The following is a 19,484-nucleotide window of genomic DNA, read 5'->3' on the forward strand; positions in this document are numbered from 1 at the left end:
AAAAATCTCTATCCCATCCACACACTACTCCTTTCCCCTGCCGAGTGAGTCACGCCTACCCCGAAAGGGAAATGGCTTAATGGTGTAATAATAATAATAATCCAACTTTTGGAACTTTTGTCTAATCAAGAAATTTCATGATAATAGTTTTGAAAAACATGTTTTATATCTAGTAGAAATTTTGGATTAATATTTCTTAATCTATTAAACAATTTTTTTCCTTTTATTGAAAATTTTCAAAATGTTGAAAAGTATATAACTTTTTGAATTTTTATCGAATTTAAAAATGTCATTAGGATAATTTCAAAGTCTTTTTGACGTGTACCAGAAAATTTGACAAAAATGTCTAAAAACATAAAAAATTGTTTTCAAATTTGGAAAAAGATCTAACTTTTTGAATTTTTGTCTTATCGAAAAATTTAACTGACATAGTCTCTAAATATATTTGATATCTAGTGACGTATTTAAATGAAATTTCCTAAGCTTCCAGAAAAATATATTTTTTTTAATTTTTCTAAAAAATTTTCAAAAATATATAACTTTCCTCATTTTTGTCAAAATTGGAAATTTTATTAGGATAAGTTGCAAGTCTTCTACCCACCAATAAGAAACTTTGACAAAAATTTCCTAAATTTGAAAATAAATCAAATTTTGAAAATACTCTAAATTTTTTAATTTTGGTTGGAAATATTTTCTTAACGAACTTAACATTCACTTTGGGAATGAGAATATAAAACTAAATTTTGAACCACCGTTGGTTTTTCTACCAAAAAATAATATAAAAAAATAATATAAAAAAATAATTAAAAAAAATATGAATAAAATAGTTAAATTTTAACCAATGAAAATTTTTTTAATACATGCATTTAAATTAACTTTGCATTAATGTACTTTTTTAACTTAATTTTTTTTAGTGTCAACCAAAAATGGGATCGTTAAATTTTTAGTTAAAAAATTAAATTTCAAGTGAAAAAAGGGTTTTAAATTAAAATAATCGACCAAAAAAGATCAATTTTCAGCCAACAAAGAATTATCAGTCAACGAATTTTCTACAAAACGTTGAATTTTTACACCAAAAATATAAATTTTCAACAAAAATGTTAATATTGTTCATAATCCAAAGTTCATAAATGATATAAAAATAAATTTTTCGTGACCAGCATTTTTATTGGAATCGTTGAGTACGCAGTCTGTACAATAATATACTCATTATTTTAAATACTTTTCAGAATTTCCTATTTTTTGGGAAATTTGATGTTTTTCTTTATTTCTAAATATTAGTAAAATCCTGGTAATAAGCGTAGAATAGAGAAAAATTAATATTTTCAGATTTCAGTGCAAAAGTGAAGATTATTCTATTATTTTGAATGTGCCTTTTTTCCATCTGCATAAAATGCCACAATAAGAATAAGATACCTCCTAAACTTATTCACTTCTATTTCCATAGCGACCGCCATACAGTTTTCTATTCTCCCAAAGAGAACGTGTTTTCAATATATTTAATTCTTTCTAATTGTACTGGTAACGCACCTCACAGAGATATCTTTTATTCCTCAGAAGTGGTCATTTTGATTTTATATAATTTCTTCTAATAAGTTCACAAAATATGTATAATAAGTTGTTTTAATTCCTTCATGTGGAATGTAAGTTCTCAAATTGTAATTCTCACCAATTCAACGCTGCCTCTCTAGATTTAAAATTATTCTAATTCACACATTTGCACCGATTTCTTTGTTGCATTTTTTAAGACGTTTAAATAAATTATCAAAATATAAAGAAATATAAATTTGAATATTTTTCGCATTTATAAGTTATAAAAAGGTTTAATAATGAAAAATAGGTTAAATAAATGCTTTCGTTAGATTTTACTAAGTCGATTGAGAGGAATAGGATTTGCACTTTTTCTGTCCCCGTTGGGGGATTTGTAGACGGAGGAAAAATCGCGTATTCATAGGAATACAAATTCTTAATTTTTCTGAATTCAACGCTTGTTACCGAGATGCCATGCATATTAAGTTTTGGAAATTGAATTTAAGTCGATAACCATAGCTAAAAACCGCTACTTAATTCAAAAAATAGTAAACCCAACTGCTTAAACAATCAGCGAACCGATCCGTCAACATTTCCTCACTTCCTCTTGTAATATATGAACTATTATTATCATTGTTATTAATCAACTTTCACCAATTTTCTCCGGTAAATGCAAATCCGAAATGATAAACATCGGGTGCGGTCATTTTCTCGTCATGCGTAGTGAAGCGTTCTCCAGACTTAATTCATTTTCATTCCGTTCCCGGTTTTTCATTCCGTAATTCGTTCCAACTTCCAAGTGCGTATCGTGGTGTGTTGAAAAAGGCGCGATGCCTTTTGTCAAAAAAGGGAAAAAAGTTTCGTGTTGTTGTTTTGACTGAAGGTTTTCGCTCGTGAGTGCTCGTGAGTTGAAAACACGCGAACGGTGTTTATATAGGTTCTAGTGAAATTGGCGCGTCGTGTTGTTCGCCAGAGTTCGCGTCATGAATGAGTGACGTAACCTAAAAAAACAATTTATCACGTAGATTTCTAAGCTTCTGCATCCAGAGTTGGACATGATAACGACGTGGGTGTGAGGTCAGAAAATAAACAGGAAGCTGATTTTTTCGGTGATTGCCTTAAATGATCGGTGAGAGATCGCTGCAAAATAGCAATAATAGTTGAAATAATAATAAAGAAGCGAGGTTGTAGGCTTGCTACCGCTTTTTTGTCACCACAAGTGCCAAGTTTTGTTGGTGGATTTTGATATTCACAATATTGACATTTCGTGTTTCCCAGCATTTGCGGGATTTTTGCTCGGAACGGTGAAAAAGGTGAATAAAAATGGCTTTGGATCAGGAGAACGGTGACTACCTGGGGTCTTATCAACGATTTTTTGAAGATTTCATCACAAATTTGAATCCACTCGATCAACTTCCAATAAAAATCAGCGGATACGATTGCACCGAGGGCGAAATTGTGGGTGAGATCATTGATATGACACTTCAGTACCTCAATCAAAAGTAAGTGACACTTTAACCTTTTTAATTTAATTATTATTTAATTCAACCTTGATTAAGGCTTATTTTTTTACCGCTGTAAGGTTAGGACTTGTTGGTAAATTATAGGATAAGTAGCATGAGTCAAAATCGAATGTAAACAAACCTTGATTTTTGTCAAGGTGATTTTGGTAAACAATTATATTTTTATATGAGACACGGAAATTTCAGTACATTTATTTTTGGTTCAGGAATCTTAACAATTTTTAGAAAAAAACTCTCCAGTCACTGGAAATACATATAACAAATTTCATATCACGTGATATAATGTAGTTTAAAACTACTTTTATTTGAACTCTTTTCTATTTAATTAGCTAATTTGTTAACTTTAGAGGAAGACTTAAACAATTAAAAATTACAAACGTTAGAAACTGATCTTTTAAAATAAAAAACGTTTTCAGTTGATCAACTGTAAATATAGAGTAATTAACGATTAAAAAAATCAAACTGTAGTTTCAGTATAGAAAATTATATAAAAATTGGGTTAAATTATAGAATAGCTGGAACCCCCCCCCTTTGTTTCCTGGAATTTTTTTCTTCCAAAATCAAACTATTGTAACATGAAATTGAAGTAAATTCGAAGCGACTTGTTATAAGAAAGCTTTAAAATTATTGTTAATTGCATTATTATAACGTGTCAAATATGGGTCTACCAAAAATTTGAATTTGCCGTATTTAACTTACTGTTTAAGTCCTTTTACAAATCCGGGCAAGGTAAAGAGTTATAAATAAGTGTAATTTGAACTTTTATTTACAAATCTTGAACTATTTTGCTGTTCGTTTTATTCATATAAACCATTTTACTTACAAAAAAAAAGAAATATTTGCTAAAGTTGTTAAAGAAAGAGTCGTTTCAAATTCTATAAAGCAACTGGAACCCTTTTCCAACTTGAAAAAATTACAAATGAAATTTTTATAATTGTTTATATTGATGAAAATAATTCACAAAATATGTTCCATTTTATTAAAAGAGAAAAGACAAAATTCGTATATATATACTCTTTTTCCCATCAAGAATGTCTAAAAACACTTTAATGGTAAGTTGAGTGGCAAATTCAAATGTTTGGTAGGCCCATATTTAACCCGTTATAATAATGCAATTAACAATAATTTTAATGTTTTCTTGTAACAAATTGCTTCGAATTTACTTTAATTTCGTGTTCCAATACTTTGATTTTGGAAAAAAAATTCCATGAAATAAAGGGCGGTACCAGCTATTCTATAATCTAACCAAAAATTGAAAAAATTAGACATTTTAGCGTTGAAAATTATATGTTTAAAGTAGCTTAATTTTCAATCAGGGTTAAATTTTTTAAACTGAAATGTTTAATATTCAATGAAAATTTTGTTTTCAACAAAGTGTATATGTAGTTGAAATTTCAACAAAAAAGATTAATTCTCCATGAAAAGTATAATAATTGATGTTTCAACTAAAAAAACTATTTTAATTTTAGCCGCATTTTTTCGGTACAAATAGGGAGTGCTAGAAAACAGGCTATTTTTATCGAAATCGCGTTTCGAATACCCGACTTTTTTCGGTGTGTGTAGAGTGTAGACACTCTTATTTAAAAAAAGAAATAGGTGAATTCTCCAAAAAGATCAATTTTCAACTTAAATGATAAATCTTTATACAGAAAAATTATTTTCAACCAAATAGTTGCATTTTAATCAAAAAAAGATTACATTTCTACCACAATGGACGACTGAAATATCCTGAAGAAAATATAAATTAAAATTAACACATAAAAAAATACATAAAAAATTCGACCTTGTAAAATTGCTGACCATAGGGAAATTATCGATTTATGAAATTCCCGAGTCTAAACAATTACGAAATATTGTTAAAGAATAATTGTATTTAATGAAATATTTTTTATATTTGTAGTATATTTATTATTTCGTTCATTATTTTATTATTGATTTATTATTAAAACATTTTTTGATTTGTTTAGATATGTGAATTTTATCACTCGGAAAATTTTCTGTATTGGCAATTCTATCGTGTCGGATATTTTTTGTCTGTAATTTTATTTTTTAGGATTTTCGTTCGGTCTGCTAAATTTAGACTTTGAACGTTACAATTTTGAATGTTCCATTTGAAAAGTTTTCATTTGTAAGTAAAAGTTTTTAATTTGAATGTTTAAAATAACAACCTAAACTTCTAATTTAAAAATGCCTAGTTTAGAAAAGATTTAAGTCGTTAAATGATTAATTATCTACACCGAAAATTATTCAAAATGATATATTTTTGAACATTTACAAATTTATTGATTGATTCAATTTAGATTTTTGGACCACTGAGATTATTTATTTTTCTCAATGAAAACTGTAACTTTTAATAATTATTATTTAATCATTCCTAGGTATACACGGAAGAATAATTTAATAAATTTAAAGCTTTCAAAGAAAGTTTTTTGGTTAGAGGATGTGTTTAATGAAAGATATTATTTATCTATATTAAATAATAATATTAATTTTCAAAAACACTGGTTTTTAACAGTATACGGGAGTTAACAGTGTTTAAGTATTTAAAGAAAAAAACAATTGTATGTGCACAGGATATTTTTTTATTCTATTTGGGATTTTTTATTAACAAAGTTAATAGTACAATTACCAAAAAAATTTACATTATTATAATAATTATAATCAGATTAAAGTACCCAAAATTAAAAAAAGTTACAAAACTAGTTTTATTGCAACATATAGTATTAAATAGAAAAAAGTATTGTGCCGGTGCTGATTTTTAGTTGGTATAAAGTCCACCGACTTTATGCAATTCTTTTGAAGAATCGCTTTGCAACCTGACCACTTTGCTCGTGTGTCATAGTCTGCAATGAAATAAAAAGCATAATAAGCATTCTTTTAATTCAAACTCGCAGCAATTAAAAATTGTGGAATATGAAAATTAAGATATAAATAAGCAATACAAATTAAATTTAGGCAAAGTAATGAGGAATAATTCTAAAAGAATCAAAATCTAATTAGAGTCTCACCAAAATTACTTGTTCGTCTGTAAAATCATATTTTCGTACAGTTTTTTCGACGTTTGGTCCAGTAGAAGTAATAATGATGCTGTCGCCTTCAATTTTTGCCACATTCTGTCAACAAAAATTTGTATCTAATAAATTTTGAATTCTTTTGAATTAAAAAAAATCATTAAATTAAAGAAATATTACAAACTTTTAAAGTAACTCCAGAAGCCATCGCTTCTTCAAATTCTTTCTCCAAAGTAAAAGTTATTTCTGAAGTGCACATTATAGAAATAGTTCGAATAGTCCATTTGTCACCTTCTTGCTTTATTTCAAGAGTAGGACTCGCAGTGAGCACCATTTTTCGAGGAATATATGGAACGCCTGTGTTAAAAAACGAGGAAAAAAAATATTTTTTATCAGTAAAGAAGACTGATTTTTGTTTAAAATAATGCATGAGTAAAATATTATATCAAACAACAAATCAAAATTTGAATCACATACCAACAGCCTTGAAGTATCCATCGAGATTTTCATTCCGTTCGTGTTGATATTTTCCGACTTTTTGTGCCATCTTTATTTTCAGCTTATGAAAATTGCAATTTTCTTTAAAGCTTCTATTTCAGTTACAAGACGTTATTAAATTTACTCTTTGTGCTTCAGTTGGGCTCGCGAAAAGCTTTGAATCATCGGTCAATTTAATATTATCTTACGACTGACTTTTACGCCCCACTATTGTTCATACCTCATCGGTTGTATCAAGATTTTTACGTAAAAGTTATCTCTGCTGAAAATTTGATAAGAAAATAAAATGCTATAAACTATAGGAGATTTTTACTCAATATAAACTTCTAGCTATGCATTATTTATTATTATATTCAGATTATTAAATTATTAAAGATGGCGGGTCTCTAAAGCCGGTTTTTGACCCAAATTAGATTTGGGTACCATTTTTAGCCTTTTTACACCCCCCATCCCCTCCTTAAGGACGGTGGATCATCCCCAGATTTAAAATCAGAGACTCCAAAACCTACATCTAATGGTTGAAAATACGAAGCAATTTCAGTTTAATTTTGAGATGGCCTCCAGATAACTTTAAAAAGACCTCTAGATTATCTTATTGGATAAAAAATCCCCTGATTTGAATTGATCGACCCCAAAACCCTACAAATCTATTTTTCTGGATTTCCTTGTGAGATTTTTTTCAATTTGACCTTTAAATGACCTTAAACCTGATACGATACAGGTCAACTGACCTCGGATTCGGATTCAGCAACCCTAACAACATATGGGTGTATTTTTCTGGATTTTTCATCGACTTTTTACAGTTTGACCTTCAAATGATTTTGAACCTGATGTGATTGCCAACGGACCTCGGATTCGGCATCAGCGACGCCAAACACCCCAGGATACCCTAGTGAAGTATGGTGATAAAGTTGACATATTATGTATTCACATACCGTGCACAGAAATAACTAATAAACCCACCCCCTCCACCCTCCTTAAGGGGAGGGGCTAAAAAGGCTAAAAATGGTGAATAAGAGTGAAGGTAGTTCATAGAGAGTTCGTAGCGTACTTATTTAACCAAATTCAAGTTTGACAGTATCTAATCTTACCAAACACGCTGTATACAAGTTGTGAAGTTTTCATTTTTTGAAGGGGTCGTGGGGTTGGTCCCTTTAGGGTGGAATTGACTTCTTATTTTTAGTAGACACTGTAGGCATTTTTTTCGAACTTTTTAGCCCAAATTTAATTTGGGTCAAAAAACGTTCATAGAGACTCCCCACCTTTAGATTTTCATTTATTTTGCAAATCTCATTATAAAGAATTTTTCTTTTCAGATTCTGTCCTCCGAGTTTACAGGCTCACATGGTACGGTTAGTGATAGAAGAAATAAAGGCAATGTGTCGGAAGCAACCGGAAGATTGTGGCCTAAAACCTCATGAAAATAGTAAGATTTTAAATACCAGACTATCATAACTATAATTTAATTCGAATGATATTGATTAGGGTTTCTTTTGGGCTAAAAATGAACCGCGCAGAAACAGAAATAAACCTGATAATATTTAGAGATCGTTCATGGCAAATTTGTCTGGTTTTCACACACACACACACACACACACACACACACACACACACACACACACACACACACACACACACACACACACACACACACACACACCTTAACTTTCCTATTCTTCATTTTCTTTATAATTCTCAAAAAAGTCCTCTATTTCTCTATTTTAGAAAGAACAGAGATTGTTAGTCCTGACATTATGAAAGATGCTGATTGCTAAGAGGTCATTAATATAAATTTAAATTATTTTCAAGTTCGTAAAAAAAATATTTCATAGAAACATTCTGAATTACTAGTTTTGAAAATTTTGTAATGGTGAACACTTCTTTATATCAATTTTCTTCGTTTATTACCTTACTTACGCATAATTATTACAAAATAAATAAAAATGATGACAAAAAAAAATACTAATTTTAATGAGCCGCATCTTTATATTCTATATAATTTTGCGTTATGATATGTCGTTTCCAAGTATAATTAAATTTTCTGTAAAAACAAAAAAATTCGCGTTGAGTGACCTCTACATATTATCTAATTTATTTTTCCTTCCGCGTGGTCCATTTCTAAAGCAAAAGGAAAAATAAATATGAAAATGCAAATTGAGATTCGGACTTATTTTTTTTTAACACATCAATATTATTTATAATTGTTTTAAACTGAATAACTAATGTAATTAATTATTCATTAATTTTTTTAGCATACGGTCCTCTAAAACTTATGCAAGCAGTTACAAGCAAAGTGAACGAAATTTGCTTTCGATATTTAGATAATAGTCGCTTGGCCTTATTGCCACCACCGCCTTCTACTCCGCTGCCTTTGGCTACATGTTATGCCATCAAAAACATAAGAAGAAAAATGGAAGATCGTTCGGTTGTTTTACACGACTTAAATACAATGTTCAGTATTAAGGTGTGTATTCTATGAAAAGAAATTGAATGATGCAATAAAAAAAACACCCAATTTCCATTTCGAATGTTTCTAATTGATTAATATTACATGATAATTTTCAGGATGATTCCCTCGTAAATTATTATGCAGTATTCGATGGACATGGAGGACAGGATGCAGCAGTGTATTGTGCTGCTCATCTTCATCAGTATTTAGTGGAAAGCATTCATTATCCTACGAATCCAGTTCTTGCCTTACGAGATGCTTTCCAAACCACTGACGCCCGCTTTATTGAAAAGGTAATTACGAAAAATCAAGAAGTGGATAAAAATCTAGACAATTGTCGCCCAAAATATCGAAAACGATTCTCAACAGAGGCTAAGAATATTTCTTACCTTTATTTAAAGAATGTTTAATTCGCTTTTTTAAAATACTGTACCTAACTTTCAAAAGAAAAGAAATATTGCCGTTCATATTTTGGCATGCCAATCACGTGCAAATTTGATGCCAGGCTTAAGCATAACCCTGGTACGCATTAAGAATTTTAAGTCTCCTAAGCATTTCAACATTATTTAAGATTTAAATAAAACTTTAAAATTAAAATTTTTATCTGTTGAATCTACAAATTAAACATTTTGGAAATTAACGATAATAAAGTGCGATGGTCTGTTTGGCCATATTGAAAATTCTTTAGTTTAAATTTGAATAGCGACTATCTTTATTTTAGACATATTATAACAATCATTGTTGGATTAGACCAAAATCCAAAAAAAAATTTAAAGGGTTAAAACTGATGTTGATGACATCTTTAGATTAAACATAAATTTAGTAAGTTCTAAAATTTAATAAATTTTCAAAAGTTACTAAACTAATCTAATTTTTATTAATCCCCTTTTTACATTTTTAATATTTTTTCTTTAAATATCTATTCTATATACTATTTAATTAATATAAGGATGTATTCAAGTTTAAACTAACCTCTTTCTCTTAATTTTTCTTAAGTTAAGAAAATTAGTACATTCAAACATTTTCTAATAAATATTCTCAATATTCTTTTAAATTTAATTATTTGTTGTTAAAAATATCAATTTTGGACGAAAAACACTAACATAACACTAAATAGTTTAGGATATTGAGTCCCTAAATATTTCTCGATATATAATAATTTGTTATTAAAAATATTAATAATTTTATACGAAAAAACCTAGCATAATCATAAATTGTTAAAATACTTGAAATATTGTTCAAGTTATAATGATTTTAGTTTGCAGATACCAATGTTTCGATGTAAAACACCAACGTAATCCCAATTTGTTAAAAAATGATGAATCTACTTTGAAATCTAATTTGTAATTTTATAATTTTAAACCAAAATAACTGGATTCACATCTTATGGGTTTTTCTTTTAAAATACCAGTCTCAGATGGAACATACCAGCATAAACTAAACTGGTTTAAAAATTGTAAATATTATTTAGAATCTAATCATTTTTTAAATTAAAAATACCAATAATTTCCTAAGCAAAACACTAAAACAACAGAAAATTGTTCAGTATTGTAAATCTTCTACAAAATATGATAATTTTTACTTAAATTAACGGATTTCGTGTGAAAAACGTTGATATAACCTGAAACTATCTTGAAATTTCAAATCTTCTAACTGTAATGATTTTTATAACCTAAATTTTTAAAGAATTGGAAATCTTTTTGGAAATGATTTTTTGTATTATAGTTACCGAGTTAAAAAAAAGCACTAAACATAATCGAAAATTGTTAAAAGATTCTAAATCTTGTTTAAATGAGGGATTCGGCCGAAGCTTTCGTTCGAATAAACGAATTTTCACAATTAAGCGTAATTACAAAATTTCGGTATTTTGACTAACATAAACTAAATTGAGTGATGAAAATAGTTACGTTTTGGCACTATAGAAACAGAACTATTAAAATTAGAATAAAATAGAATAGAAATATTAAATTTCTGTTTAAAAAAATACTATTTTTCAGAAGTACTCATTTTGATTTTGTAATTTTAGACAATTTCTAGATGTTTCAAATTCAACAGTTTCTAAACTGTCAACGGTACATGTAAATTTGTCAAATGTATACAAATTTTGATTGACGATTTAACAAATATTACTATTAAAAATGTAACAGTATGTGAGTAACAATATTCATGGAAATAGTTAAGTTCTTTGGATACGGAAACAATATTAGCATTCAAATCATACAAAAATTCATATAAAATTATTTCTTCTTTTTACATGTAAAAATAAGTGTTTAAGCTTTCTCCTATTTTTCCTCTTTTTCGTCAAAAAATTACCCAATTTCTTTTTTTTTCTATCTCTTTTTGCGCTTTGATCTGTACTTATCAAATAATAATTCTAATAAAATTCATTTCAAATTTCAGGAACTGAATAGCGGAAGTACCGCTGTTGTTGCTTTATTAGTGAACAAAACTTTGTACATAGCGTGGGCTGGAGATTCACAAGCCGCTTTAGTGAAAAATGGTAGTTATAGACAACTCGTCAATCCACATAAACCCGAGAGAGTAGTGAGTATTTATTTACTTTAATAATAACGGGGTGTCTGGTGACCAAAACCTTGAAAACCTGGAACACCTGGAACTCCTTTTATTTTTTTTAAACCTTGAAAACCTGGAAATCTCCTTGATTTTTCACGAAAACCTTGAATTTTAATTATTCTTTTTTTCTTTTCTTTTAAAGCAGTAATTTTATCGAAATGCGAAGCGTAATTTAAATCTTTTAGCCTATTATGAAAGAAGCATCTCGTTTAGAAAAAATCTTTCTGCTGAGCGTTTTTTTATGCGTTAAGTTATAATTTATCTTTTGTTTGTAACAGAATAAATAAAGATATTTCAAGGCACTTTTTGTTGAGGTGTTGAACTTAGGAATTATAAAAATTATTAGTTTATAATTTCGATGTTAATTCAGTTTTAGAATTAGAATAATCCAGGGTCATACAACAGATTTTTTGAGGAGTTGAACACTCATTTTCTGAGTGCACAACAGCTTTCGAAAGGTTAAAAAATATTTCTAAAGATTTCAAAATATTTAAAACATTTCAAAATATTTTAAATATCTTTAACATTTCATAAAGTTTTCACAAATGTTAACGAGTTAAATAAAGGCGCGCACGCCAGATTTTAATAAAGATTTCACAGCAATTTCACAAAAATTTGAAACGATTTCAAGAGGTTTTAAAACATTTTAGAAGATTTCAAAATATTTCAAATAATTCAATGACTAACGAATACAAAAGATTTTCCAAACAAGGATTAAAGAAAGATTTTATAATCATTTCAAAATATTTCACAAAGATTTCAAGGATTTCAAACATTCAAAAAAGGCGTGTACACTAGATAAATTTTTCACAAAAATTCCCCAAAGATTTGGAACATTTCTTAAAGATTTTAAAACTTACAAATTAGTTTAAAAATTTTAAAAAGGGTATATTAAACCACATTTCTAAGATTTCAAAGTGTTTCAAAGATTCTAAACGATTTCAAAATTTTTTAGGAGATATAAAAAGATTTCACTAAGATCTGTAATAATTTAAATAATTCCAGCGAACTCACAAAGATTTCAAAAGATTTCACAAAGATGTCAAAAGATTTTACAAAAGTTGCAAAGATTTTATAAAGAATTCTTAAGGATTTCAAAACATTTCAAGAATTTCAAAGATTCCAACAAAGGTACAGTACACCAGATTTCAAAGATTTGAAAACATTTAAAAGATTTTTAATGATTTCAAACGAACAGAAAAGATTTTACGAACAAAAATTAAAGAAATATTTCAAAGATTTAAAAAATATTTCAAATATTTTAAACGATATCAAATTTTGTTATAAGATTTCAAAAGATTTAACAAAGATTTCAATTATTCCAGTGATTTTAAACGATTACAACAAATTTCATAAAGATTTCAATTATCCCAGTGATTTCAAAAGAATAGAAAAGTCTTAGAGAAGATTTCACAATTTCTTTAAAGAATTCAATGATTTTAAACAGACAAAAAAGATTTCGCAAACAAAGATTAAAGAAATAGTTCACAAGAATTTCAAGAATTGTAAAGATTATACAAAAGCTTTGAAAAATTCCAAAAGATTTCTCAAAGATTTCACGAAATTTCAAGCTTTCACTAAGGTTTCTAATACTTTAAAAAGATTTCACAAAGATTTCCATGATTTCAAAGACATTAGAAAGATTAAAAAGTATTCCTAAAGATTTCACAAAGACGATTCATGTTCGAAAAAAATTAAGAATTTGTTTATTTACGATTCGGCATTCTTTAGAACTTTTTGGCCAATACAAAATGATGTGGCTCATTTTTTGCATGTATGACAATCGTTTATTTCATTATTTGATGTAAAAAAGGAGACCTGGAAAATTTTGATTTCTTGACCGGGAAAAACCTGGAAAAGACCTTGAATTTTGTTCCTAAGAATCGCTAGACACCCGGAATAATCAACTCATTCGATTTTTTTTTACATATTTATTTGATATTATAAAGAAAATGTTTGAAAATCGGTTATTTGTAGGAAAAACATAAAATTATTTTTCTTTGCCGTGAAAAAGAAAGATTGACAAAAGAAGGTTCCAATCAAAACCCTTTCCTAAACGCAACTAAAATCACATTTTACTACGAAGTAGATGATCATACAAAACCACATTTTCGTATCCCTCGCTACGAATCGTTTTTCGATTAGTCCCAATACCATGAAAAGACACGTAAGGATCAACATAAATAATATGTCTGTCCCGAGAATTTTTGAACAAAAGCCCTCGCGTTGAATCAATCATCGGTTCATAATTGGGAGTTGTATTGAGGAGGATTTTTCCCATTTTCCAGTGATAATATCCAAGATCAGTGCTTCGAACCCGTAATTTCTTTTTCCCTTGAAAAAAGGGAAGCCAGTCTTCAGTTTCTAAACGCTGAGCGTAATCGATGTATCCAGAAATTTCGGATCGGGATTTAACCTCGTATTGGAGGAATATTATTGTTGAAATTACTCCTAGACGATTTTCTTTTTCCCGAAGGGCTAATTCCATTTGGAGAGAGTCGATAGGAGAAATTAATTTAGAGCATAGTATATAGGGTTTGTAGACTGAATAGGTCAAATTTCGAGCAGCTTCGAGACGTTCATAGAAGGAAGATTTGCTTAGGGTTTCTCCTGTGCATCGATAACCTAGTTCTGCAAGATCGCGAGCGATTTTTGTGCTTTTTAAGTATGAAAGATCTGCGGGGGTTACTAGCGAGTCCAAGTATTCTTCGTAGGTTTTGAATTTTAAAAGATCACAGTCGTTGTAAGTTTGTGTCCCTATTAGAGACATGGTTCCTCAATTCTACTTTGCGACATAGCAAAGTTAAAAACTGAAATTTCGGATGTTGTCAAGCAGAAAAAATAATTGAAAAACGAGTATGAAGTGAAAACTAGAGGAGAATTTAAGAAATTTATTTTTGCGTTTTAGTGCATTCATTTGTTTTTTCACCTATTGAGTATTCTAACCATGGACATAGGAAACACGGGACTAGGCATGCCATCCTAACTTGTCGAGCGGGGTTGAATCCGCGCGAGGGGGGCGAGCCGCCATCTTGCGATGTGCCATTTGATTATGCACACGAACATTTTTGCCGACAAACTGCATGAAAATATAAACATGTGGGCGCTGTCATGTTTGTCGCGGGACATCAAAACGTGGCGGACCCCCCCCCCCCCCCCCCCCCCCCCCCCCCCCCCATTGCATCACCCCCGCAATGACATGTCTAGTCCCTTGTTTCCTATGTCCATGATTTTACATCATACTTGATCGGTAACGTCGAAATCTATAAGGCCGTACCACATGGTGGACTGAAAAGCTGTGGTTACATAGGCGTTTGATTAAAATTAATTTTTGTAGACAAAAGTATGTGAAAAATCGTGATATGTCTTTGCTTCTCACATAGAAAAGCCATTTCTTTAATATTTTTAGCAATTGGGGAAGTGTGCGATTTGGAAAATCCATAAAGAAAAAATATAATGTGCCGTGATTCAGGTTAGGTTGAATTGTTATGATACCTCGCGGTAAAAATTTTTGAATTTTGGTAGTTCGTTAAAGTGTGTTTTTCAAAGATGTCAAGAAATCTTTGAATTTTTTGCAAATAACTGAAAATCTGTTCAAAAAACTTTTAAATTAATTGCTTAACATTCTATAAACTCACTAAAACTCATGGAAATATATTTAAATTCTTTAAAAATAAACTTAAATAGCCCCTTAAGTCCCTAGTTATTCCTCAAAATCACTTGAACTCTTAGAAATCCTGTAAGATTTCTTGATCCTCCGAACTTTGTTTGAAATCTCTGTAACTTCTTTACAATCATTTAAATTCATTCAAAGTTTCTCGAAATTGACTGAAATTAATTCAAATCGATTAAAATCCTTTAAATCTCTTAAAAATCCATAAAATCTTTGCATTTTTTCAAATTCATTAAAAGCTCTCTAAATAAATTCTCAAAAACTCGCTTGGCATTCTTTAAGACCATTAAAACTGTCAAAAAATTTTACAAATAACTTGTAAATCCTTAAGTGCATGTGATACTTAGAAAATTGTCGATTTTACCTGTTTTAGGTTCTGACGGTTTTTTTTTCTTTAATAATCAATATTTTGTCTTAAAAATTTGGGACATGATAGCGACCATGCTAACGGACGTCCCCACATACTTTTTTTTGGTTTAATTCAAAAAAGTTTTAATTTAGCAAAATCTGATTAATTTGCATAGCACTTAGGAATTAGTATCGATTTTACCAGTTTTAGGTTCCGACGGCTTTTTTTCTAGAATAATCAATATTTTGTCTTAAAAATTTGGGAAATGATAGCGCTAATGCTAATGGACGTTTCCGCACACTTTATTTGTGTTTTTTTTTCAAAAATTTTTTTGATATTGCTAACAACGTGTGTACATTTGGAGTTTATGTATGTTACAATTCTCCTGTGCGTTACTTCCAAACTACACAATATTTTTGGCCGAAAACTTTTGACTTGCAAATAAACATAGTAACTAATCTCCCGGGACTAACCCTTTTTGCAGGCAATCGAAAAAGTTTATTTCATAAATAATTTCCAGATTATCGGAAAGGCAGAGATGAAAAACGACGTAACCTCAAAATAATACATATGCATAAAATTTTTATTTAGCACAATAAATTTTTTTTGTTATCCCTCAAAAAGAGTCCGGGGACGTCCCTTATGATATTTTATAGCATCTCCGAATTCAGTTTTTAAAAATGTTCATTTTTGTGGAAAAAAAACCGGGGAAACTGTAAGTATCACATGCCCTTAAACATTTTTGAATTATTTTTAAATCCTTTAAGGACATGTGATACAGTTTCTCCGGCTTTTTTCCACAAAAATGAAAATTTTTTATAACTGAATTCGGAGATGCTATAAAATATCATAACGGACGTCCCCGGACTCTTTTTTGAGGGACAATTACAAAAAAAATTATTGTGCTAAATAAAAATTTTATGCATATGCATTATTTTGAGGTTACGTCGTTTTTCATCTCTGCCTTTCCGATAATCTGGAAATTATTGATGAAATAAACTTTTTTGATTGCCTGCAAATAAGGTTAGTTCCCGGAGATTAGTTACTATGTTTATTTGTAAGTCCAATATTTTCGACCAAAAATATTGTGTAGTTTGGAAATAACGCTCGGGTGAATTGTAACACACATAACCTCGAAATATACACGCACGTTGTTAGCAATATCAGAAAATTTTTGATTAAAAAACACAAAAAAGTGTGTGGGGACGTCCGTTAGCATGTTCTATATCATTTCCCAGATTTTGAAGGCAAAATATTTCTTATCCTAGGAAAAAAGCCGGGCAAATCTAACACTGAAAAAATCGATACTATTTCCTAAGCGCTATGCAAATTGATCACATTTTGATAAATTAAAACTTTTTTAATTAACCTACAAAAAAAGTGTGTGGGGACGTCCGTTAGCATGTTCACTATCATTTCCAAAATTTTTAAGACAAAATATATATTATTCTAGAAAAAAAGCCGGGGGATCCTAAAACTGGCAAAATCTACAATTTTCTAAGTATCACATGCCCTTAAAAAGAAACTTTAAGATTCTGCCAAGTCCATAGTAATTCCTTGAAATCACTTGAATTGTTAACAACCTCGTAAGATTTCTTAAAAATCCTTGAAATCCTCGGAATTTTTTTGAATTCCCTTCAACTTCTTTTAAAATTTCTTAGGTTCCTTAAAATCTCTTGAAAATCCTTAAACCAATTTCTTTAAATACCTTGAAATCTCTTCAAAATTATTACATCAGCTGTTTTAATAAATTTTCAATACCTCGCTTGACATTCTTTAAAATTGTATAAACTGTCGTAAAATCTTATAAAATCGCTTACAAATCCTTAACACTTTTTGGATTCTTTAAAAAATCTTTAAAATTCCTTAAAAATCCTTCAATTTTTCTGCATTATTTTAAAATCTTTTAGTCTCTTTGATATAACCTTATTTTATATGAAAGTACTTAAAATCACTACTTATCGAAAAGTATAATGACATAAGTCGCCGGCAATTGAGGTTGTAGCCTCAATTACGAGAAATTATAATTTCTCGTGATGGATTGCCTAATCGCATATTTTTTAAATTGCCAACAATAATGAAATAAATGGTTTTTCTTTCTTAAAGGAAAATTAATTAATTTTAGTCAAACTCCCATCTAAAGAATGCTTTGCAGTCCACCAAGTGGTATAGCCCTACAGATTTTTATGTTATCGACCGAGCGTGAGATTTAAATCAAATTTTCGGGTATTGTAAATTTTATCGTTTCTATCGTTTCGTGTACATATTCCAAGAAGATTTAAACCAAATTTAAAATAATCGTTAAAGTTTTTTTTATAAATTAAAAAAAGTTTTTTTTTTCATAAATTTGTGAAATTATGATTTTTTAACGGTTATTAATCCGCATATTTATTGGTTTTGCTTAAATATAATAATTTGACAATAATAAACATTTAAAACAATAATAATTTAATTAAATCAAATCAAGAAGTAAAAGACAAAGTTGTTATAAGCACTGTGTATACTAAATTATGTCGTTATTCAATTAAGTAAAATTAAGTTTGTACCGTCCTGTAACGCCGAAAATTCATGCGGTTTTTTTACGTGGTTCATTTTTGTGAAAGAACTGGTAAAGAAATGGGATTTTACAGTGAACAGGCAATGCAGTCAGTTCATTATGACTTTAAAGAAACGTGGAAAAAAATTAAAGTTAAAGCTAGTGATCCTCAATTTGGTCAATGATTATAGAAAAGTGTTTGCGAGTACAACAGCTATCACATACAAAAACCATACTGAGAGTAATTTGCTATTGTCGTAATTATATTTGATTTAATATTTATGTACATATTTAAATTGTAATGTTATTCAATAAAAAATTTTATGAACATTTAATTTTGTTATCTATTCTAAACCTTAAAACATAAAAAAATACAAAAAATAATTTTCACAAATCAAATAACATATTGTTTATAGTTCATACTTATTAAAAAATATGTAGTTATAAAATATTCACCAAATTGAGGATTACTAGCTTTAACTTTAAATTTTTTCCACGTTTCATTAAAGTCATGATGAACTGACTCCATTGCCTGTTCACTGTAAAATTCCAATCCTTTACCAGTTCTTTCACAAAAATTAACCACGTAAAAAAACGCATGAATTTTCGGCGTTACAGGACGGTACATTCATAATTTTACTTCATCGAATAAATACATAATTTAGTATACACAGTGTTTATAGCGTATTTGTCTTTTAATGCTTGACTTTATTAAATTATTATTGTTTTAAATATTTATTATTATCAGATTATTGAATTTAAGCAAAAACAGTAAATATACGCATTAATAAACGTTAAAAAATCATAATTTCACAAATTTATGAAAAAAAGATTTTTTTTTAATTTATAAAAAAGTGCTCTAATGATTATTTTAAATTTTATATAAATCTTGTTGAAATATGTCCAAGAAATGATAGAAACAATACAATTTACAGTGCCAGAAAATTTTATTCAAATCTCATTCTTGAACACCGTGAAGTAGTTTAATAATATATACTTGTTCTTTTTAAACTGAAATAAGACAAGGTTGCAATTTAAATTCTCGCCAGAATAAAATAAAATTTATGGAAGCTTAGAACAAATATTATATAATTCAGACAGGGTGACCACTGTACCGGGAAACCGGAAATTTTCAGAGACCGGGAAAAACTGGGAAATGGCCGGGAATTTATTTCTTGACCGCGAATTTTACAAAGGGGGAGGGTCGGTAAGGCCGGTTTTTGGCCTAATTTATTTTTAGACCAAAAAATCTGAAAAAATCATGGTAGTATCTTATAAGTATCCCGAGTCGATTACACGCTAAACGGACTACCCTCCACCCCCCAGCCACCCCCACCCCCT

General features: G+C 29.1%; 3 protein-coding genes across 5 annotated transcripts in view; 1 reads left to right on the top strand and 2 right to left on the bottom strand.

Annotated features, from left to right (window-relative positions):
• The first annotated feature begins 2,232 nt into the window (after nt 1-2,232).
• LOC117181176 (protein phosphatase 1F) lies at nt 2,233-11,576 on the top strand. The gene is made up of 5 exons (XM_033373744.1): nt 2,233-3,032; nt 7,879-7,988; nt 8,815-9,026; nt 9,128-9,304; nt 11,412-11,576. The coding sequence occupies exons 1-5, from the start codon at nt 2,854-2,856 to the stop codon at nt 11,574-11,576; spliced, it is 843 nt and encodes a 280-aa protein (XP_033229635.1). The 5' UTR covers nt 2,233-2,853.
• The window catches only part of LOC117181909 (sodium/calcium exchanger regulatory protein 1-like), a 64,893-nt gene continuing 51,148 nt past the window's right edge, over nt 5,740-19,484 (bottom strand). For all 3 annotated transcript variants that reach the window (XM_033374930.1, XM_033374928.1, XM_033374929.1), the window contains exons 2-5: nt 6,542-6,824; nt 6,249-6,421; nt 6,062-6,166; nt 5,740-5,896 (exon numbers count right to left, since the gene is read on the bottom strand). In XM_033374930.1, the coding sequence (XP_033230821.1) occupies nt 5,837-5,896; nt 6,062-6,166; nt 6,249-6,421; nt 6,542-6,611 (408 nt within the window). In that variant the 5' untranslated portion in view covers nt 6,612-6,824 and the 3' untranslated portion in view covers nt 5,740-5,836. The remainder of the gene's footprint in view (nt 5,897-6,061; nt 6,167-6,248; nt 6,422-6,541; nt 6,825-19,484) is intronic.
• LOC117181908 (cilia- and flagella-associated protein 299-like) lies at nt 13,602-14,395 on the bottom strand. Its single transcript, XM_033374927.1, has one exon. It carries the CDS (start codon nt 14,353-14,355, stop codon nt 13,654-13,656), a length of 702 nt encoding a protein of 233 aa, XP_033230818.1. The 5' UTR covers nt 14,356-14,395; the 3' UTR covers nt 13,602-13,653.

Source organism: Belonocnema kinseyi, chromosome 10 (genome assembly GCF_010883055.1).
Source record: "Belonocnema kinseyi isolate 2016_QV_RU_SX_M_011 chromosome 10, B_treatae_v1, whole genome shotgun sequence".
NCBI lineage: Eukaryota > Metazoa > Arthropoda > Insecta > Hymenoptera > Cynipidae > Belonocnema > Belonocnema kinseyi.